Source organism: Panthera tigris, chromosome C1 (assembly GCF_018350195.1).
Source record: "Panthera tigris isolate Pti1 chromosome C1, P.tigris_Pti1_mat1.1, whole genome shotgun sequence".
Taxonomy (NCBI): Eukaryota; Metazoa; Chordata; class Mammalia; order Carnivora; family Felidae; genus Panthera; species Panthera tigris.
The window spans coordinates 146,947,756-146,972,226 of record NC_056667.1 but is presented as its reverse complement, the minus strand read 5'-3'; the positions used below and the strand labels follow the sequence as shown (position 1 = coordinate 146,972,226).

General features: G+C 36.4%; 1 protein-coding gene and 1 long non-coding RNA gene across 11 annotated transcripts in view; one reads left to right on the top strand and one right to left on the bottom strand.

The window, feature by feature from the left end:
• PKP4 (plakophilin 4) overlaps positions 1-24,471 on the bottom strand; it is a 238,065-nt gene that overhangs the window by 49,190 nt on the left and 164,404 nt on the right. For 8 of the 10 annotated variants that reach the window (XM_042994487.1, XM_042994481.1, XM_042994489.1 and 5 more), the window contains 4 exons: positions 9,517-9,648; positions 9,216-9,406; positions 6,486-7,038; positions 1,179-1,367 (listed from right to left, as the gene is read on the bottom strand). In XM_042994487.1, coding sequence (XP_042850421.1) covers positions 1,179-1,367; positions 6,486-7,038; positions 9,216-9,406; positions 9,517-9,648 — 1,065 coding nt within the window. The remainder of the gene's footprint in view (positions 1-1,178; positions 1,368-6,485; positions 7,039-9,215; positions 9,407-9,516; positions 9,649-24,471) is intronic. The other 2 variants (XM_042994484.1, XM_042994485.1) reach the window with 1 other exon arrangement.
• The window catches only part of LOC122240929, a 65,534-nt gene continuing 52,301 nt past the window's right edge, over positions 11,239-24,471 (top strand). The window contains exon 1 of the long non-coding RNA XR_006220729.1: positions 11,239-11,449. This is a non-coding gene — a long non-coding RNA (uncharacterized LOC122240929). The remainder of the gene's footprint in view (positions 11,450-24,471) is intronic.

The following is a 24,471-nucleotide window of genomic DNA, read 5'->3' as shown; positions in this document are numbered from 1 at the left end:
TAGAGGTATTGTACACTGCATATAACATTTCTTTCTTAATTATTACAGAAGCTATTTCTCCAATAATTGCAGACATGTTCTTCTCCCAATTAAAAGATTTTAATAACATTGTTTGTTTCTTAATGCTATGAAAGAAATTCCTCGGGAGGAGTTCCCCTCTATTTCTAGACAGGAGGCTGAATCACTAATCATTTAAGAAAGCCAATTAGAACTTTAAAAAAATTCCTTAATTTAGAGAACATAACAAGTGAAATATTTCTTGACTGATATCTATTAAAAATCAGTACATTCTATTGGAAGAAAAATCCTGCAGTAAACCAAACTGTCAGTTTTTGGCAAAGAACCAATTCAAATATAGTCTTCTCCCTCTTGGTATTCTGGGAGGCATGCAGCCTAGAATGGTGCCTTGATGTGTTATCATTGTGGGCATGTTCATGGATGCACTATCTCTTAAAAAAAAAAAAAAAAAAAAAAAAGAGAAGAAAAGGCCTCTTGGGATTCCATGAACCAGGCCGGCAGCACAATCTGGCAGCTCACTTGGCCATGGGCCATAGCTTCTGCTCTGTCAGCCAATATGGGATGGCATAAATGTGAGAGTGGGGGTGCAAGGGTGTGATGCACTCATCCCTGTTTTTATAAATGCAGCTACTGTATTCTGCCTCAGACTGAGTCCATCATGAGGACTCGGTCTACATGTTCACATTCCACATGTAGACATTCAGAGGAAATCTAGTATCTGAAGAGGAGTAATACCAAATACACTTGGGATACATACATGCTGAAATAAAGATAGCCAAATAACTCATAAAGGAATCTTCTGTAAATACATATTCCAGGCAACAAAAACCACAAAGAAATATTCCAACTCAGGTTTTCCTTTCTGTATCTAACATGTTTCTAATGCAAGGAGAGTCATACGTGTAGCTCTACAAACTTATTTGTGAATTAACAAACTAATCACTGCATTCATTGATTAGACTAAGGTGAAAATATATCACCTATAAATAGGTACAACATGAACTTGTGTTGTACTGTTTATTGATCTACTGTGATAGCTGCTTATCTGACAACTGAATGGGCAACATGATTTCATTCTAACAGGGTACCAATCTCAATAAAATCCGTCTGCTCTTGGGCATTGCATTTGGGAAAACCAGCTAAACAGCACTAAGACCCACCTGAGCCTGTGCGATACAATGCTGTCTGTGATCCTTGGAGCTCCACGGTCCCGTGGTTTGGGCTGCGGTACACGGGGCTGTAGTAGGTCCTCCCCTCATATATAGGAGTGATGTGCAAGTCAGGAGACACAGCTGAACGAAGGTCTTGCCCAAGCTGGCTGTGCTGACTAGCGTAGGAACTCCGTAAGCCTAGAGGCAGGAAAATTACATCATTAAGAAACTGAGAAAATTGTGGAGAGGTTAAAAGACTTAATTAATAGGATCTAACCAATAGGACCCAATGTTAAGACTAAACACTAGACCTGGTGAACTTTACAAGAGAAGGATGCCAGCTATGAAAGGGATGTTATATACATTTTTTTGAGTTAAACTTTCTCTTGGCAGCTAAATAAAGGTAAATTTTGTAAGAAAAAATTATTGTGTGGTTTGATACTCTGAAATTCATTCCCCAACTGTAAGCTATTTTATGGTGGTGACCAAAGAGAGAATGCCCTCTTCTGTGGTTACATGATTTTCACAGTTAAAACATAAAAACAATGGCTCATGTCATTCTCTTTTCCTGCTCTGCAGAACTGGACAACCATCTCTTTGGGGGCAGGGCCCACCATGTCCCACGCCTCTTTAAACCTCAACATCTAAGACAATGCCTATTTAATAGTGCTTAGTGAAGGCTGAGATTCAAGAACACTTCTGAAATATATCTTTCAATTCACCCATGATTTTTCAGTAAAACATGAAATTTTATGTTACAAAATTTGGAATATTATCAATGAAGCAATAACATTTATTTAGTATTATGAGGTATTATTTTACTATTTGTTATCACTGTATTTTTCCTTTTTAAAAAAAACAAACATAGCTGTTTTTGCTGGAACCCACATACCAGATTCTTGTTTACCTTCTTTCTAGTGCAAAGGAAAAATACAAAGTTAGTACATTAACATTAGATCATTTGAAATATTTTTTCATTCAAATTGCTAATAACCAAAGTTTACACATGGGATTTGTGATAAAAAAAAGTACAGTTCAAACTCAAACATTTTATTTGCTTAAAGAAAGTGAATTACTACATTCTATATTAGGATGCTCAGAAGTTTGTGATCTGTCATCACTAGTAAGGAAAATCTGTCACTTGGTAAGAATAGTGACTAAGGTTACATTCCAAATATGAGTAAGAGAAAGCACAAACATATCTGAAGTCAGCACTTACTTCCTTTTAAAAAGATTGCAAATAATTAACACAGTAACTAATTACAAAAAGATAGGTTCATTCATATCCTATTAGCTCAGTTAATCATATCACAACAAAAAGCAAATGGGCCTGAGTATGAGTGATAATGTTGCTTAGTGAGGAGTGGCAAGAAAGTTTAATACGTAGAGCTCCTGAAATGAATGATTATTACCTACCCTGGACAGCAAGGTGACATGGTAAGAAACTAAATGAACCAATGTGGGCATTAGCTACTGCTCTCCACTTGCCAAAATGAAGATCAGAGGCTTAAACAATTATGTAATTGGGAGATTCTCCAGCCAAACTTCATTTCAAAACCAAGGAAACTGAGAGCCCAAAAGGAAATGTGATTCATCCCCATCAGAAAACTACCTCCTGGTAGGGCTGAGAGGAACCCAACACTGGACACAGTGAACCCTCCGGGTTCAATAAGACATGGTGCGACAGATCTGGAACTCGATAGAGCCCTCTGCGTTCACACAGAATTAAAGGGCAAGTTTAGCCCACCAGGGGTCCATGGAAGCCAATGTAACTCTAAAGATGATACCATGATTGTTATCGTAAAGTTCTCATTTGGAGATTTCAGCTTTTCATTCACTGGCAGATTTCTCATTCTTCTTAGCAGAGGATAAGCTCCATTTCTTTATGGGATGCATTTTGAATGAAAGTGCAGGCATTGCATTTGTTAATGGTGATATAAAGTGGGCAGGTAAATGTACCTGGTCCTTGGTAATCTTCTCAATACAAGGTGCTATTTTAACACTCAATAAAGCCACAAATACTTGTGATTTGCTGTGATACTCTGTAGATCACTCAACACTTGGGCACAAACAAGCTGAGCAATGAATGCTCATGAAGTTGGCTGAACAGCCATGCCCTCAAACAAAGCATTTTGCACATAATCAGAATGTTATATTCTCACTATGCAAGAATCTGGCTGGATTCTTCACTGGAAACCATGCTATATGATATGATTTATAAATATTTGCAAGTATTTACTATAATTTCATGGGAAAGGAAACCAAATGAGCTTGTTGAGAACCATAAAAAGTATCCAGCAACTATTCACTTGTTATAAGATTATTAGTGAGATGAAATTGCTATATGTGACAGACTGAAATGGGAAATAAAAGCCTTAGAATTATAGTGAAATGAACATTTATAAATGAAATGTTCATTTCACTATAATTCTAAGGCTTTTATTTCGTGAGTAACATAATCTTTGTGAGTAACGTAACAGTGATGGCTACTAATTTTGTTCACCTGCTCATGCATGCAAACAAAACACACAGTCTTACAGATTTACATTTAAAAAATTATAAAATTACATAGCCTCCATAGATTAAGTAAAATGATTAAGTGTAGAAAGTCCACTGTAACTTAGTGTCTTTTAAACTGCAAGATAAGTAAATATGTTCCATAACTGTTATTAGAAATAACTTTTCCAGAAGCATTTATGCAAATTTTTATAACCTTATCTCCCCCTCCAAATAATGGAAAATGCTGATCTACAAAATTATTTATCTAACCAATAGTTTCTATTTGCAATTCCACAAATACACATTAGTTTACCTATTACAATGACATATTCCCTTTGATTTAAAATCTTTATATTTAAGACATTGCAAATAAACATAAATTTATCTTCCAAATAGTATTCTTTATATTCTCAAAATTTTTCTTGACATGCTATGATTTTACTGAAATGAGTATTTTAGGGCAGAGATATTTTTCTGTTGTAGGAAGTAATTTATACACATATTGTATCATCACTTAAATTATGATCACCAAATATCCAAGTGTCCGAATCTACTAGAAAATATTGCTTCAGGCTTATCAATTAACAGGTTATTAATCCTTTGAGATCAAGAACCATAATAAATATCATGATAAGCACATGGCTTTTGGAAGTAAGAATGAAAGAAAGGAATTCACAAATTAGGATCCACATTCAGAATAAGCAGGCAGGAGACAATGGGAAGGCAGAGCATTCCTAGAACCTTTATAAGGACACCCTTTGCTTCTTTTCAAGACTGTAGTAGATTAGGGCAAAAAATCTGTGATAGGCTAGCTCTAAACATAAAGTCTAATTTCACCTGTGATGGCAGAAGACAGGCTTTGTAGACCAAAGAAGATCATCCCTCTCAGGGTTAAACATAGAGACAGTAATTGATGTGCTCACTTCCTTCCTGGGTTTCCACTTCACTCTACGGCAAACATAGATTTCTGCATAGCTATTCTATACGTACACTGGGGGGAATACAGAAATCCTCAGAACTATTTATCTTTTAAGGTTTCCTTGGGAGACAGAATTTCATAAATGATTCCTATCTCACTTTGCTGCATACTTTCAGAGGCATGCCAGAAAATATCTAAGTCAAGTACACTCCTCTGATGACTGAATGAAAAAGAGGTGGTTTCTCCACTAGGAATTTCTTTTGAGCTCAAAATCTAGTTCAATATGAATTCTTCATGCAAAATTATTCAACTAGAAAATACCTTTCCCAGAAGCCATAAGGAAATGATATTAATTTTGCTATACAAAATATTAAAAACTTCTATAAATAAAAAATACCAAAAACAAAGTCAAAAGACAAGTTACAAAATAGAAAAAATACCCGAGAAGTATATTACTAGAAGCTAATTTACTTCAAGTATAAAAAGCTTTCATAAGTTAAAAATAGACAAAAAACCTAAACTTGTGGTTTGGAGAAAAGAAATAAAAAGGCTGATAAACATGTAAAATCTTCAACATCAGTCATAACTCGATAAAGGGCACTTAAAACAATGAGGTACAGCTTTTAATCTACGACATTGGCAAAGATGAGGCACTCTGACAATATGCGGTGCTAGTGAAGGTTTAGGAGAACAGATATGCTTAAACCTATTGGTGGAAATAGAAATCTGTGCAACTTCCCTGGAAGGCACGAGGTAGGATAGTATTTCTTTAAGAACAAATAAGCACCTAGTTTGATCTAGCAATTCTACTTCAAGAAATGGATCCCACAGTTATCTTAGTATCTATGTGCAAATATGCAAGACCAATACAGAACTAGCTACATACACGTTACATTGTTGTCTCTAATGCCTAAATATGAAAAAACCTAAATGTTAATAAGGAAGAGATAAAATAAATTATAATACATCTATAAAAATAGGGTCCTAGGCATCTATTGGCAGAATGGAGCTCTCAGACATATTAAAAAAGAAGATATACATATATATTATACATATTTACATGGTATAAGATATATACAATATATAAATATATAATAGAATCCCATCAGTATAAAACACAGTGAGTGCACATCTGTAATACATACATATGTAAACACACATTCTTTAATTTTTTTTTTTTTACCATTGTGTACATGTTAAAAATGTATTTTAAAACACTAACTAAGGATAAATTTCATTTTGATAAAAAGAACAATGCCTATACATTAGGTGGGAAACCCTCCATGAAAATACCCTGGAGGAAATGGCTATAATATCAGGCACCTTGCTGGTGTCTTTCTGACTTAATCCGAATGGCATTTGAAGGTAATCATAAGAGCTTTGTGCATTTCCCACTGGGATGCTAAAATCAAGGCAGTAGGTGAGAAAAATCCATATTCTGTATCATTAAAGCATTTCTTTTAAAAAAGCTAAATATTTCAAGAGATATTCTGATACCATTTTTTAACATAACTTAGAGGTTTGGATATAGGTAGGCCTACCTGGTGAACAATTTTTCATTAAAAAAAAAAAAAAAACAAGCAACCCCCCACAAACCCCAACAAACAGCTTAGAATTCCAATCAATGTTTCTAAAATGCAAAAAAAGTACTTTTTATATCCTAATATTGGGAGGGGGAAAATGCATTCATTGCAAAAGATTTCTGGTTGATATAAATGTATATATAGTTTCATGCATTAAGAATTATAGAGCCTGAAAGACAAGTCAGCCTGAAGTCAGCAGTATAAATTTTGAGATAAAACTATAAGCTTTTTCCACTTTATATGCTCTGTTTCGGTGACGACTGCACAGAAGATTTCCTCACCGGGCTTTATGTAGTGCTGTCACCTTGAACTCACCTGTCAGGCTGTCTGGCCGAGGTGGAACCATCCTTTCGTAAATTTCATACTGCTGCTGTCCAAATTGTTCCATGTCGTGAACAGTCCTTTGCAGTGTAGGTCCCAGATGTTGTGGTACGGCAGTCATCCCTGAGCGTTTGGGGGACGACGACCCCACCTGGCCTTGGGATGGGGAAGCTACTCGAGTCTGTGCATCCATCAGGGTCAACGGGGACCCTACTCTGGCGGTGGTTTGGTACTGAGGGGTTGGTCCGTTGGGATTGGAGGTCTGCCGGGAGGTGACTGACCCAATCCGACGTACAGCTGTTGGGGATGCAGGTCTCTGTGCAGAGTATGGAGATGCTGCCCGCTGAGCAGGTAATGTGGTTGAGGAATATGCACTGGGGTTCAGTGGTCGGGAGTCTGTCACTGATGGAGAGCCAAATCCACTACCCAGAGAAGTTCTCAGTGACCCCCTTGAAGGAGACACGCCTGTGCTGATAACATAAGAAGGAGACTGTGCTCTAGATGGAACTGAACTAACTCTTCTCATGGCCCGATTGGCTACTGATGGCTGATGAAAGGGGGGGGAAAAAAGAGAACGGGTTTATCCAGGGTTTTGTGTCCACTGTCATTACAGAACAAAATGCACATAGCTCACTACAGAACATGAATTCACTGCTCATTTTAGGCGTCTAAGTTTCTTTCCTTTTTATGCTTTAGAGCTGGATATTAATTTGTCCTTATTGTGCTTCTCTTGGTCTACTTTTTTTTTTTTGGTAGTTTAACCTCTAACTTTTTCCCCCTCAGAATCAGTTAATAACGAGAGATCTGAAGGTACTTAATATTCCTTTTTCCTTTGTCTTTATATTTTTTACCCTCTTGCCTATGCATTTTCACAACAGATAAATGTTACATTGCCATTTACAACAACATGGATGGACCTAGAGGGTATAATGCTAAGTGGAGTAAGTTAGAGAAAGACAAATACCATATGATTTCACTCACATGTGGAATTTAAGAAAGAAAACAAACGAAGAAACAAAGAAAAAAGAAACAGAGGAATAAAAAACCAGATCCTTAAATACAGAGAACAAACTGGGAGTTGCCAGAGGGGAGGTGGATGGGGGGATGGATGAAATAGATAAAGGGAATTAGGGAAACACTTATAATGATGAGCACAGAGTAATATACAGAATTGTTGAATCAGTACACTGTACACAATTAAAAAAATGCTGTATTGCAAGTGTAAAGCGTCACTGGATCAATGTATTTATTTTGTTCCCTGTGAGTCAATGTTTTTGGCCATGGTAAGGCATTTGTGTAAAACAAAACAAAATTTGAATGTACCAATCTAAATGTAGCTAGAGGAGTGTCTATAATTTTTTTGTCCTTATGGGTTGGCCCCATTAATGAAAGGAATGTGATCAAATGTGGAATAAATGAATGTCTGGATAGGGCCTGGGGTCCAAAGCACTCCTCTGTGTATCTATTCTCAAGGGACAGCTCAGTTGCACAGGTTGCCCCCTTGCAACCTAACTCTTCAGCTCTAGGAACAAAATCAACTTACCTTAAGTTAAAAAAAAAGAAAAGAAAAGAAAAGAAAAAAGAGGTAACATGACCACTTCTAGGGAGATGAACAAATGTCTGTAGTTAAGATAATTATTATTCAAAAGTGTGACTTCAAACCAGCTGACATAAAAATTCACCTAAGCCGATTAACTCCTGTAAACAGTCTAAAGCTTCTCACACTTTCCCATCAAAGCATCCCTCATGCACTAGGAATATGATGATTGGAGAAGAAAAAAATAACATGCACTCTATTTTCGTTTGTTTTAATATAGAGATGTTTCTCAATACTTAAAAATTTCTTCTAAACTGTTGAGCCAAAGTGCCAAAGTCCTCTCCTGTTTCTCCTTTGGCACTGGGAAGCCTGGCCCATGGTAGTGTTACCTTCAGGGCTTCCTCTACAACATTATGAGAGGATTAGTGTCTGCCTAACTTCTTGATCATCTTGGCATTTTTCAGTTCCAGAGAAATCACTGGGTACTTCGACAGACTGTTATCCCCGCTGGTTACTACCACTCAGGATCCTACTGCTTCCATGAATTTTGGTACATGCTGGTGGATCGAAGTCCGTGAAGTGGCAGTGAATACGGGAGCTAAGGAGGTTTTACAAGTACATACACAGGCAATCTTTTTTTTGACAAACAAGTGAGAAAACCCTAACTTAACAGAATGCTTACACTTCTAAACAACTTTCTATAGGCAAGAGTATCTATATTCTAGCAAATAAATGTGATTTCAGGGAACAATTCCAAAGATGAAGGCAAAGCATTTTGATTACAACAGGCCAGTGCCATTTTATTCAGGTGTGGGAATAGTGTTCTACCCTCTAGGACTCTTTAGAACATATTGTAGCTCTAGTATTTTTAGAAACGCATAATACCTAAGGCACTGCAACATTCTACCTAGTTTTCTAATACTCCCCCCACCCCACCAATATTCTTCCTCTCATGCCAAACTTGCTTCCTCTAGAAGAATTACTCTCCTATATCTGGAATTTATTAGAATTTACTGATACAAGCTAACAATTCCTAAATGTTCTTTTTACTATCACAGACTCTAATAACGTTAAATTGATTTCGCTACTTTGTCCATTCTATAAAATCAATCCAGAAAGAATACTTATGACAGATATTCAATTAGGGGGGTTATTTCGTCACTAGGATCTTGATGTTCTTGGCTTACCTGAACCAGTGTTTGTCCTTCAGCTCTTGAATTCCTCACCAAATGGTTATTAGTTGATCCTAGAAATGAATGCTGTGGTCTATTATCTGCTTTACTCAAATTCTGGCTGTTATGGAAACTCCCTGCTTCCTGGTATCCACTGTCAGAATAAGAATTCATTTGTGTTGAACTTCTTGAGTTACCCAATGATCCTGCAGGAATGAAACCAGCAGGAAACACCTTTACTTTACACTTCGGATGCTCATTTTCAAAAAGCGTATATGAAAACCAAATCAAATACTTAAAAGATAATACAACAGACCCTCACTTTCATGGAGAGATGTCTGCTCTGGTGAGTAGAGGGTCCCTTGTTCTGGCTCTGTCCTGATGAGATAGTTGTTGGGATGGACAGCGTCAGAAACTCTAGGTTTGTTTACACCAGTATTTGGCACATCTGTAAGAAGAGAAGTTTAAACAGCGAAATCTAATGACAGTATTACATAAAAACTTGCTAAAAAAAGGTTCAGATATTTGTACCTTCTTATAATCTATATGTTAATAAAAGAGTATTTTCATTGTAAACTGCACAATGATTTACTCTTTTCTATATGGAAGTGTTCCATATACCCGTTTTATTAATATGTTTTCCTAAATTTCATGAAAGTTGTTCATCCTGATTACCACCCCAAGTGAACTTACAAACTATGTTAAATTAAAATCTGAAAACGGACCTTGTTCCTCGTTCCTCCTTGGAAAACTCACCACTCAGGTGACATCCTCCAAGAGGACTAACAAACTCAGAACAGTAGCCAAGTGTTTAATAAAAGGTCCTCCATACCTCCAAACTTTTGAAATAAAAACTTGCATGGTGTTTACATTACTGAGTTTGGTAATGAAACCTCTGAAGGTAGAACTAGGCTTTTCTGTCATATTTCATGTTATCTAAAATCAGTGGAACTCAGTATGGAGTTTTCAGATTTACAAATGATGGAAACTTTAATTTTTTATCCATTTGCTTATCTTACTTGTAGTCTCTTTCCAAACGAATACAGACAAATCTAACCTGATCCTTGTTTTCTCTAGCCAAATCAGTCTCTTCCATGATCTTATTTTCCTTCCAACTGTACCATTGTGCCATCTTGAACTTAAAAACAAAACTATTTACCTCCTTCCCTATTCCTGCTTTTTTTTGTATGCTACAGCATACAAATCGAGGTGGTATAATTACACTGCCTGTCCCCATTTCCATTCATATATGACCTCTTTTCTCTATTACCTTCAAAATATATTAGCCCATGTTATGATTATCTTCACAACTCTGTCTTTCCTCAAATTTAACTCTCAGGTTGCTAGTAAACATTTTTTTCAGGAATGCCGGCTTCACTATCTCTTCAAAGATTTATATGAAGTCTGTATCACACTCCGAGTCCAACACAGAGTCCTAAGGATTTCAATGTCTTCATTTGTTTTTCCTTTCTGACTTTCTTCCTTTAGCTATTTTTTAAGGCCCTAACTATGCAGCTATGTGAAAAGACAGGTGTGTGTGTAAGACAGAAAGAGAGGGAGTGCCTGGGGAAAAGTAGCTTCAGAAAAATTTCCTTAAGGAAGTAATATCTTACCACAGGAGGCCAACTTGCCCCTTCTTTACTACACTTATACCTCCCTCCCCTAGAACATAAGCTCAGCATGATCAGGGACTCTCGTCTGGTATGTTTACTGTTACTTCCTCAGTGCCTAGGATGGTACATTCCACTCAGTAGGTGCCCAGTAAATATGTGTGGAACAAACAAATTCCTAGTAAGAAGAACAACTTCTCTTTACTGAATGCTGATTCATGCCTGGCATAGTGCTGCAGCTTTAAAATGTTCAATAAAGTTTATCTATGTAAAGCGAAGTGAAACTTTTAGGAACTGCTGATCAAGCTAGTTTGGAAAGCAAATACAAGGTTTATAGGAGAGCCGGGAGCCCCACTGCATTCTAAACCTTTAGCTCGACGCTGAATTCAATCCAAGGTTTTGTTTCTTAGCCTCCAGAAAGATTCACTGACATTCTTAATATAGGCTTTTAACGACCTGTCTCCTGATTTATTATTTGACAGGACATTTCTAGGTGGTAGAGTTCTGTGACGGTTCTGAATTCTTAAGCTTGGAATTTCAATAAAGATTACAGATTGTGTATGGTTTCCCTGGTACACACTGAAACATGATCTGAGTCTCCGGCAGGCTGATGATCCTGAAGAGTGATCTGCTTCATTTGTAAGTCTTGCGTTACAAGTTCCAGGGTTCCACACGCTCTTATATAGCACTTCTTGACGGAATTTTATGCAGGACTGAGTAAAATATGTAGTTTGCTAGGCTACTAGAGTTTTCTGTAGAACTGGAGTGCCTGGGAATAGCAATGCAAGGGTCGGCCTGAAGGCAGGGCTGTGCTGCAGTCCACCGGGGCTTTGTTCGTCCAAATGAAGCCCAGAGACATTGAATACGAAACGGCAGCAGACATGGAAGCACCCCTGCGGTAGCTCCAAGACTTCTCATACATGGAAAGGGTACCATTTTTCAAAAGGAAGAGAGGTTTAGATAGTTCTTAGCTTCAGGTTTAGTACGAGATAAAACGTGGGACGCCAATACATGAAAGCTTTTGGCTTGGAAACACTAGGTGGCATGCAGTGTCAGGATCGGAGAACTTATCACCATGGAAACCGAAACCCATTAGAGTTCCATGTATGCCTCTTCATTTTTAAAAAACTATTAGGAGCTATTATTTAAATAGGAAAAGAGAAAGAGGCACCCTACAAATCTGTACCTCAGCAATTGTGTCTCCTCACCCAGAACATTTTCTCACAAACCATGTGGCAAACAATTGTGCTCATTTAAACTCTTTAAGAGAAGCTATTTAAAATAATCTTGGGGCACTTGGACAGCTCAGTAGGTTGAGCGTCTCTTGATTTCAGCTCAGGTCATGATCCCAGGGTTGTGGGATCTGGCCCTACGTCAGGCTCTGAGCTGAGCATGGGGCCTGCTTGGGATTTTATCTCTCTCTCTCCCTGCCCCTCATCCCCACTTTCTCTAAAAATAAGATAAGTTAAGATAAAATAAATCTTAAATAGAACAAGCACAAATTGTGAGATACAGGATTCTATACCGGTCACCCTAATAAATAAAACTTAAAACTAGTATCTTAAAAAAATACAAAAACAAACAAAATAAACAAAATTACCCTGAAAGTAGTATAACCATGTACCCTCTCAATGTTAGTACCTATTTCTTATACTTTGAAATGCAATGCCTCAAACAATATAATATAGAAAAGGACTTTGAGATGGCTAACTAGAGTACTAAAATACTAAATTCCCGTGTCCCCCAAATCCAATTTGAAGATCTAAATAATTAGGTTTAGAGAACAGGATATAAACTTCATTTTAAAGATTTCATTTTTAAGTAATCTATACACCTAACTTGGGGCTTGAACCCACAACCTTGAGATCAAGAGCTGCATACTCCACCAACTGAGACAGCCAAGCACCCCTATTTTTTATGTTTAAGTAAGTTTTAAGAAGTTGATAGATAAATGAGATTAATCTAATATGAAGTACAAAACAACCAAATTTTAAACTACGAATGAGGTCTTCAGTTATTTCTCTATTTCTGTAATGAAGCCCAATGTAATCTACATATGCAAAGACAAAAAGATACTGACATCTTAATCATTAGAAGTTAAATAATTTTCAAAGTTTTACTATTATTTACTATTTTGTTGAAAACTTACAATTCACAAATTATATGCACATATATAAATGTATGTATGCATAGATGTTATACCTAAGGTAAGAAGACCCACTTCCTAATTACTGAATAAAGTATTCGTATTGTAGTATGGTAAAGTTCGAAATTATTATATTTTTAAGTTTATTAATTTTGAGAGAGAGAGCGAGCGAGCTCATGCATGTGCGGGGGAGGGGTAGAGGAGAGAGAGAATTCCAAGCAGGCTCCATGCTGTCAGCGCAGAGCCTGATCTCACAAACCCAGAGATCATGACCTGAGCTGAAATCAAGAGTCAGAGGCTTAACCAACTGAACCGCGGAGGCACCCAGGTAAGGCTTGAAATTATTAATTATGCACTATTTGTGCAATCTTACTCTAAAATAAATGTCTTTTTAAAAGTTTATTTATTTTGGGGGGGGGGAGGGGAAGTGGGGGAGGGGCAGAGAGACAGACAACAGAATCCCAAGCAGGTTCTGCATTGTCATTGTGGAGCCTGATGCTGGGCTCAAATTCATGAACCGGGAGATCATGACTTGAGCCGAAGCCAGATGCTTACCCGACGGAGCCACCCAGGTGTGCCTAAAATGAATGTCTTTTAAAAACACATGCTAGTGGAATAAAAGAAGACACTAGTCAAATTTACCAGATAAACCACAGAGCCTCACAGGATGGGATCACTTCATGCTCATTGCTATAAACTAAAATTAAATAGTTGGCATGGTGTGATTTAGCACAGTCAGAACATGCAACTGAGACATTTTTATGAGCAAAAATGACAAACGGAATGTCAATGCTATTTCTTTAATCTGTGTACTGAAGAACATGTGTTACTTTTTCACAAACATGCTTTGTGGGACATCAGAAATACATTATGGGGCATTTTCAAACCTGAAATTATCATTTTCCATGAAAATACATGTTTAAAAATGTAGAATTTGAACAAGCTTCAAGGTAGAATGAGATAATCTCCCATTTGTGTTTACGACTAGGAGATTATTGGAAACATGGCCCTTCTTGCCTATTACATTTCTTCTGAGTGCTCCAATATCACTAAAAAAAAAAAAAAAAAAAAAAGGCAATTAACTAGAAAAAGTAGAAGGTTGCAGCTAGGAAAAATATTAGTGGGTAAGGGATAATAATGCTGTAGGGCTATGTAAATCTCATGTATTATCCACCCCATTAAGCTTACAGTGAAAGAGAAAATACAAAGTGTATTATCTTTTCTGTGATGTATGTCCAAAATATACACCAAGTATGCATAAAAATATGCTCAGGAAACAGGGTAAGTTCTCACTAAAGAACTTAAATTACTGAAATTCCTCTGCTTTGTTAATCTATGTGTCTTACTGTTTAGAGTATATGAAACAGAGGTCTTTGCTAGGTGTAAAATTACCATGGAAACAGGAACCCAGAGATCAGTAAGGACATTTTTAGTATATACAACCCTGTAACTAGTCTTTCTTAGTCCAGCATACTGTAACTTTGTGCTAGAATCTCCTTGTTTGTACCTGCTCTGAGTTGCTATGGTGTCTAGAGGTTTGCCCTTGCATAAAAGATAGTGTAATATGAGTTTTTGCAGGACTCCTGTGATGGTTAACAGAATGAATGCAGATGATTTTTTGACGGCTAAGGGAATGGAGTATCTCACTTTTTTTTCTAACTCTGGACTGTGAATTGAAGTTAGTCTTCATATTCAGAATGGCAACACTTTATGAAAAATATGAATAGAAAATTTTGTCTTATGGGGACTCAACTTCCTACTTGGCCATGGTACTGTGGCTTCCTGTAGGGCTACAGGCTCAGAAAGGAGTCTATCCACAGAGCTGTAGAAATAGTCCAGTGCCTTCTATGGCTAAGAAGTAAAGCTCTAGGCCAAATTCTGGAAGAGAACACCGATGATGGCCTTGAATACACTTCTCTTCAGTAACTTCTTTGATGTACATGAGTCACTTCTACAGCAGGTAACCCAATTATTGGGGGAAATGACATCATTGGGGAATACTGTTGCACAGTAAAAATGTAAATAGGGCAATGGAAACATGAATCATAAAAACATTCTTTGGTCTATAGAAGACATAGATAGATGTTGACTGATATTTTAAGAATATTACAGATACCCAGAGTTTGTTGACTCAAATATAAATTATTGTGTGTGTACCTGTACCCACATATGATATCCTTTAAAAGCTGGGCTTTAATGGAAGTAAAAAACTTATGAGAACGGGCAGAAGATCATGTTTACAGAAACTATTTCTAGTCTGGTTCTCGAGTGTATCTAGGTTTCTGGGTCTTATACATGCTTATATTATCTTTTAAACATTAAGAGAAAGACTCCAAAAATTTTACTCATCTAGAAAATGTTGAGTAAAACGTCTTGGAAAGCAGAAACCATTAATGAAGTATCTTCTAGTTCACTTTACACTTTGCTCTAAACATCAATTAATCTGTCTTGAAAGCCACTGTAAAAGCTCATCTGTCTAGATTCAACTTCATGGTTTAAGCAAACTTTGTATCTACATAAGCTGGTATAAAGCACGTTCTTCAATTTCTATAATGACACATCTGTAAAGTATTTTATAGTTTTATATGTCACCAGAGAGATCTTTTGTTCATAATATTGTAAAATTCCTGAATTCTGTTCAGGAATACAAAATGATTAAAAGTATTTTTTAGAAAAAAAAAAAAAGGAATTTTTGCAAATAGTCATATTAAAATGAGTATTTATCAAGTATTTTTTTGTCTAGGCATGAATTAAAATACAGGTGTCATACTTACCATAAATAATTTATATCTGTAAGAGGAAAACTAGAAAAACAAGGAGTTTAGAAATGTAAGAATGAAAAGAAATAGATCATACATGTCAAATTTCCAACACTGAGTTTACAGGTAGGTACTCATGAAAGGCCCTGGGCCTCTTGCTTCCTATAGAGAAAGCTGAAAAAAGAAAAGGATTTGCGGTAATGTCTATGAAAAATAAGTGCTCAAAATCATTCAAATATTTTTCCAAGGACACACTTTATTCCTTAGGGAAAAAGTGTTACCAAATATAAAAGTGGATATATTTGATAGCCGGAGATATAAGATAGATTCCCTCTGTTAAAAAAAAAATTCTTTAAAAAGACCCAGACAAATCTGTAAAGGAGGATATTCACTACCATAAGAAATGAATGGGTCTTCTGAAACTAGGTTTTTCTATAATTTTCTATTGGGTTATCTTTTTTGGTAAAGATTATCAAGATAAACCTAAATGAAGACTAACTTTCTGCCATAAGAATGAAATGTGGAGTTACAGATGATAGCCTGCCTCCTTGATATTTCCCAAAGCAATGACTGTTCACTGAGGAAGTATGGCTCTGTGTGTTGTAGAGATGGTAACAGAAAAGAAGGAGCTTTCAAACTTGATAATTTGTTTTATTTTAGGTAGTTAACAGAATATTTCTTCACATATCACTAAGAGCATGAGAACATTTAAATACTTATTTAATACATTTATATTAAACATGAAAGGTTAGAGGCTAGAACTGGATATGAGATTTTGATACAGCCCTAAATCACTGTATTTAAGTCTTTGAGGGATGTATGTAATCCATCCCCATATATTATGTGTAAATGGTGTAGGAATGGTCAGATACGTTATTTGTAAAGTAAAATGCATATACTCTTATTTGCTGGTTGCCATACATCCATGAACCATGTCCAATACTTTTACTGTAAGGATCTTGCCTGCAGATCACTTTACCATAAGCATTTTCAACAGAAACATTTTCGCTGTTTAATTGGCCATAAGGCAATCTTGCCATAAAAGATAAAAAAATAAAATAAAAATAATTGGCTGACAATTTGGTTTCTTTTCTCCAGTGATGCACTACTCCTATTTTTATATTACGTAAATCGTAGCCCTCATAATGGTTTGTACCGTGGCGCAGAGGTTTGCACCCACATTTCCCACAGAACTTTGGAACATCTATCAAAAGACATGTGACAATATGCTAAGAACAAACAAGGCTTATCACAGCACAACACAAAATTCAGTTTCAAATACGCATCCTAGCATTTGAAATATGATGCCTCTCTTAATAAAGAAATTTTAGTGAAAAAAGAAAAAGTGTGATGCCAAACAAGGAGACACATCAACAAGCAAAAAAAAAAAAAAGTGTTTAATACTATCAACAAAATACTTTGAAGACAAATGCTTAGGTACAACCCACAAAATAAAGTCAGTATTGCCATGATTCTACCTTCCACATTTTGAATGTATTCAAATATTTTGTGTTTTGTAGTAGTCTTTTACATTTTGCTATTCATTTTTCATGTTTCATTATGTCCTTTGAGTGAATGTCCCTCTTTTGTTTTTCGTGATTTTATCTTTACAGTGCAACTGCCTTATGGCTAGTTACGCTGTGAAAGTGTCTGTGGCCGAGATATGTACAATGAAATTACTTACAGTCCACACAAACACAGTGATAAATGTAGAGTTCTAAACTAGCAGAAAGGCTGATGTCCAGCATTTACAGAAAATTTTGCTTAAATTAGGACTCATTTAACAAAATCCCAACTATGTGGAAATACATGTTAAATAGCATCCACTGGCCGAGAAACTCTCTCATCTACCTCAGAGTGGTTTCATTTGTGTCACAGCTAACCTTGGGAGTATGACCAACAGTTGGCTGGCTTTAACATGTGCCACTTTGATGTACTACTTTAACCCACAGTATGCTGAACCCTTTGTTTAAAGAATTTGTATTCAAGTATTCTAAAATTTAAGTTTTCAAACTTTCATAAAAGTAGAGAGATCAACAAACCACCTCCCCAATTTAAGTTACAACATTATGCCATACTTTTTATGCTCCATTTATCTTTCTTTTCTACTATTATAGAATTTTAAAACAGATCCCTCACATCAGATCATTTCAACTCTAAATACTTCCATATGTAGCTCTGTAAAATAAGGACTTCGCAAAACTACATTTATTCCACCATATAATGAGTTCACAGTCAAATTTTCCTGATGTCTCAAAAATTTCTTTCTTCAGTTGGCTTGTGCTAGTCAGGCTGAAATAAGATTTACTGATGGCATTGGACTATGATTGCTACTTAAGTACCTTAAATCTAAAAAGAGGCTCTCATACCCTCATTTTCATGTTCTTGGCTTACTGAGGGAACCATAGCAACAAACTCATAGGATGCTCCACATTCCGAGCTTGTGTGCAGGTTTCTCATGGTGGCATTAAAACATCCTCTAACCTCAGTATGTCTTATAAACAGAAAGTTAGAGCTAGCAGCTTTCAGGTCAAACTCTTGTGGTTAGAATACTTTATGGATGGTGCTGTATACTTTACATCTTGTCATACTGTAACGCTTAGAGTTGCTAAGATCAGTCAGCCAATTCAAGTGATGGCAGCCCCATCTTTCCATATTTTCAAGTTCATCATCAACCTGTCTCCTAGTGCAATGGTTTCCAATGTTGGCTGCACACTGCAATCACCTGGGATGGGGTAGGTGCAGAGTTTAGAAACTATCACTGACTGAGTCCCATGCCCAGAGATTCCAATTCAAGCTGTGGTCTGAATATTAGAGATTTAAAATATTAAATATTTAAGATATTAGGAGTTTAAAAACTCCCAAGATGATTCTAATGTGCAGCCAGGATCAAAATACAGTGGTTTTTGCATACACTGACAATCTTTGCTTGAACCATTTCATTAGAGCATGCAAATTGGTGATTTTTCTAATTTTATTGTTCTTTCTACATTTATCAGCAGGAATTCCTTTGGCGTATTTAGATACCTTAAGATAGCTATTAATGGCCAGGATTATTTGGTTATCCTAAAAATAATCTGTACAGGATAGTAGGATAAACTTTTAATTCTTCTCTTTAATTACCAGTAATTAAATTAATTTACTTTTGAGTAAGGCAGTGATTTTCACACTGCACTGTGTGATCATCAGGGCATATTCAAAAAGTTGATGCCTGCTTTGGGCCCCAGACTTCAACAGTTCCGCAGGCAATTTTAATGTACAACAAAGTTGGGAACCTCTGGAGGTGCTAGTACCCGAATTACCTCCAATGGTGATAAACAAAAGTTTGTTGTTTGCTTGTTCCAGTAGTGGTTGTTGCATTTCTGTTGACAGAAAAATGTATGTGATCGTTTTGACCCAGATATGAAAAGAAAAGAAAGAAGAGCTGACAGGAAACATGACAATTTTATTAAATTCCAAGATCAGGTTGATCTCCAACTTCCATAAGAACTAATCAAATGATAGAAAGGTCAGTAGTTTGCTGGTCTCCACACAATGTTCTGATTTAATGAATATTTAAGAATTATTTAAATGATTTTACTGTTAAATCTGTCTATAAAGCTTATGATATAGGGCATTTGGAAACAAATGGCTTTTTAAAGCCTAATAACTCACTAACATTTTATATATTCATGAAAATTTATACTCCTAGACTCTGGCAACATAGCAAGCATGGATAGGCATAGCAGTTGGTATAGGTAGGAATATTTGTAGGGACCCCCTCAGACTCTGACAGTCAGCACGAAGGTTGTTTTGAAGTAAAGACATTTGAAATTCAACAAATGTAGAAACAAGCCTTCTTGGAGCATCCCTTATTTCACTAAAAGCAGAAACTTCTGGGAGTGAGGCTGCCATGGGTCCCTTCTGTGGGAGATTCATGGCATGAAAAAAAAGTGGGAGGACCACTTGTACCTGCATAAACAAACATTATTGCAAAATTTCTTAGATCCCCATTGTTCCCCTAGGAACCTATTTGTTTTTCCCCCAGAAACCCTTTCTGCCCACTTTCTCTCCCCCATTAAGCTAGGTAGATAACCCCTAGTGTAGTCATTTAGGTAAACTACTTTCATGAGCTCCTATGTGTATCTGAATACTTTGGGATTATTTTTCTATTAATTTAACTATTGTCAGTTAAATTCACTGGCTTCCTCAGTCACTTAACCTAAGAAGGCAGAGGAAAAGCCTCACTCTTCCCACATATTGTTAAGCATTTTTGGTGGGCAGTTTGACAATATGTGCCCCTACAGCCCCCGTATACACAGTTGCCCAGGCAGTTCCACTTAAAAAAATGTAAGTGACAAAGATACTCAGATGTGCAGAGAAACCGTTTACCATTGTTCGTCAAAGTAAAAAACTGGAAAAAAAAATTTACTAATAAGGGATTGTTCACATAAATTTTCTAAACCATGGGTATTTAACCATTAAAAAAGAGGTGGGTCTTTATATACTGATAACAGAAACACATGCTTGGTTTTCACTATGCCGTTAAGGAAAAAACCTACATTATAGAACACTGTATAATATATCCTCACTGAATTAAAAACAAAACAAAGCCAAAGGTGTGTGTGTGTGTGTGTGTGCGCGTGTGAGTAGGTATCTACAGAGGTGTGTGGGGCAATGGCCATTGTATAGAAAGATGTGGGAATGAAGGAAATTTTACCTTTACTCCAAGTTCTTCAAGACTTACTTTTTGTAAAATATAGAAGGCCTTTTGTAATAAAACATTAACAAGTTAAGAGAACCTTTTTGTGGTGATCAGGAAGCTATAGTGTTGTAGCTGTGGTAAGAAGAATATCATGACTATGTAGCTAAAAAGGCCTGAAAAAATAAGGGAGGAAAAACTTGGCTGGTTTTAACAGAAAGTCGTATTTCTCCTGTTATTTAGAAGAGAAACAGGAAGGAATGAATATATGATGAAATTTTGTCATTTAGCCATAATAAATCATAACATCCAAAATCCTCAATCGTCCTTTATACATGATTGCTAATCTAATATTCTATTTATGAACATGTATAATATAACTTCCTATTCTATCTCCTTTATAAATCCGGCACATTTCTACTGAGGAATAAAGTGTTCCCATTTAAGTTTGTGTCCTATCTCATGATGTGCTGATGCTTTTTTGTATTGTAAATTACTTGCTCCAGATGGAGGAAAAAAAGAAATAAATTGACTTAGGGCTAGTCTCACATTTATCTTTTACCTTCAGTATTTATGTTTTTTTTTTTTTTTTTTTTTTAACCCACTGCAGTGGGAAGAAAGTCGTATCTATACATGTTAGGAACAAAATTTAAATATGTAAACAAAACACAAAACCCAACCCCTATAAAGTCTTAAAATTAGTAGTATACATTAACTATTAATGTCAGTATGTACCACACAATAATGATTTAATGGACAGTATGTTAAAATTATGGCACTTAAATACATACTCCACAATAAATGGATGTGGCACTGTGAAGTTAAATTACCCTATCAGTTTAAAATTTCTGTTTTACCACCATCTTTTTCATTCCCTTTCACATTTTATTGTCAAATATCCACTATTTCAACTGAATGAAATCATTAATATTTTCTCTCTTACTCATTACTTATTACAATAGGCCCACCCAAGGCTCTCTACCCCTTAATGCCTTCTGGGTCAACCAGAAATTTCCCTTACTTTTATTCTCCTGTGTCCTTTGCTAACTCGTTGCTTTAGGAAAAACTCTAATCTTGTGGCTTCTTTATTTTCTGAGAAGTAGTAATTCCCAATCAGTTATTTAACATTCATTAATATCTGCTCTTGACACTATTTCTTGAGCACTTTCTTCTAGTGAAAGGGAGCCAGATTCCTTGGCCTGTGGGCACAGACAGGTGCACTCAGGTTCAGAAGGGGGCCCCTTCTCATCTGCAGGGAAGGGGAGGGTGGGGGGCTGCCGGAAGAAGGCTAGGATTCTCAGGCTGATGCCATGCTGCTCCCCTCCCCTCATTTTACACATAAGTACTAAAACTGGAAACTGCCTAGACTCTAGTATTTTTTTCCTGGAACAGAAAAACTGTGAAATTGCGACTTGTGGCACAATTCACTTTACAGGATGTGGCTGGAGGATTTAAGTAACAGCCAATGAACACTTTGACAAAAGGACTCAATTTATGGCTTCAACAGCTTCTTTCTGGTGGGCAACACAAACTATGTATCTTTTGTGTGTGTGTGTGTGTGTGTGTGTGTGTGTGTGTGTGAGAGAGAGAGAGAGAGAGAGAGAGAGAGAGAGAGAGAGAGTGTGTGTGTGTGTGTGAATTGGTGTGCTTTTTCTTAAAAGAGAAGCCCAAGGGTTCCACCTCCTTTCTTTTCTTTAAGGACTATTTTGCATAATATTTTCCATCAAGAAGAATTATAATCACATGTGCATTTATTTGTATTCTCACTTTCCTCCGGCTTTTATCTATTATTCTATTATATATGTTTATGATTATGGTGTTTATTTTCTATCTTATTGTATGTGGTGTTAAAAGCTACCTCAAATTTTGGCAGAACATAAGAGACTGTACAAATGCATCAAATTTTAAGAGAGGTGAAGATGTGAACAATGGAAAAATGGAACACTAATAAAAGAGAAAACAGAAAGGAACATTAAGACAACATTCCCTCCTCACTGCTCTTTAGTGGAACATACATAAAAAAACAAAAAACACAAGGTTATAAGAAATGCAAGGCTATAAGGAAAAGACAGAGCCAAAACAAAACGATAAACTCTCTTCATAAAAGACAAAAGGATGCGCATTTTATGTTTATAGAGAGTAGATATGTAACACTGCTAAGCTAGAAAATACGGAATAATGAAGAGAGGGGAACAGAAAAGCAAGATAACGATAAAGCATAAATACTTCAAAACAACTTTATTACTTCCGGGGAAGCTTCTCCTTAAGACTCCTTCCCAACCAGCCTGAGAAAACTGTAGAGGGGATGGTTCTTCCTTGTGTTTTGGGAAGTAATCTCTTTGAGCCCCAAACTTAAAAAGCTTTGGCTTTTTACTTTCATACAGCCTACTATCCCTCATACAAAAATCAACCAAACGACTGTCAGACCAAAGGACCAACCAACCAACCCGAGCAAACAAACAGAGGGATTCTGCTGAACTGAATCATAAAGAAATGGAAATCTTTTCAGCCTAGGGCATCCTGAGCTCTTCCTTAGAAAATGACTCTGCAGTAAGTCAGCTATTTAAAAACAAAATTCAGCAGCTGGTCTCAGGTTCTGGCATTTCAACAGAATGTGTAACATCCTGAAAACACCAGAGTAGGCAGGGATCTGTCCCAGGTAGTGATCAAACCATTGCCCTGTTAACAATTCACCTTATTGCTAAAAGGCTTTTTAAGTTCCAAGATTTTCAACTCAAGTTTGTAATATGTATATAAAGGTAGAGCAATTGTCTGCAACAAAATGTTCAAAATATTGAAGAAAAATGAGGAACAATAAGAGACTTAATCCTAAATCTTTTCATGTAATCCTTTCTTATTTAGGAAACCAAGAAAATTGAACAAAGATGTTACTTTTGTCAAGATCTAGTCAAAGACAAAGACTACCTCTATCTATCTATCTATCTATCTATCTATCTATCTATCTATCTATCTATCTATTAAATTTTAAGCCACCCCTGCCCTTATTCTGGTCAGGACTACCAAATTCTAAAAATGAGAGGATTTTTATACTACATTTAGTATTTCTGCATGCAATGTGGTAAAGAGAAGATAAGAGTTAAACTTAACAGAAAAAGCAGCAAAACTGACATTTTATGCTATTATTTACTTGCAATCAAACTTCTAAAGATATCTATCACTACTTAGAAAAAGAAACATGAAACAAATCAGATTTTACTCCTTTATGCATACAATCAAATTTCAGTTTTCTACCCTTATCTTTGTAGCTTATTGCCATGGTTACAATTTAAATGTCATAACTGTGGCTGAAACGTAGGCAAATTTAAGAAAGCACACAAGTAACGTTATTATAGTTAAAATAATAGAAAGTGGAGTAAATAGCAGTTGTGATTGTAGTGTGTGAAGATTAATACACTCCTTCTCCCCCCAAAAGCAAAAAACAAGGTCAGTAAATGTAACTAACACCTGCCAGATCTGAATAGGAGTTTGGTATGAGTATACTCTGACAAAAGTAAGGGATGAAGCATAGTTATTAGGTGTGAATTACAAATGTAGCTGTGGTGAAGACAGATGAACTATTGGAGTTGTATTTCCCTAACGTTAAAGTATTTGGGGAGGAACTCAGACAATACACACACACACACACACACACACACACACACACACACACACATCTATATTTAACTCATTAGTAAATCATGAAGATGGTGGTCGAACGATGCTGAGTAAATGTACTAGAGGGGAGGGAGGTAGAAAGGACAGCAAGGCCCCAAATATTTCATTCTGTTATGTGTCTTCCTAATCAAAGCTCATTCTCTATATATGTAAATCAACACAGTTGTACACTGCCTGGCTGGCTTTTGGTAGTTAGAAACCACCGAACTGCCTTTTCTGGCTCAGCTCAGCCGGGGCAGAATGGTGTGTGTCAGGAGCGGAACTGTACTAAGAAGATCCAGGATGTTCTCCGGCTCTGCTCTAGGCAGCATTTCTGGCTTGGCTTTATCTCCTTCCTGGTTCCAGCTAATGCTGGAAATCTCCCCCTGCCCTACTTCTCACCACTGCTCCAGTTTGGAAA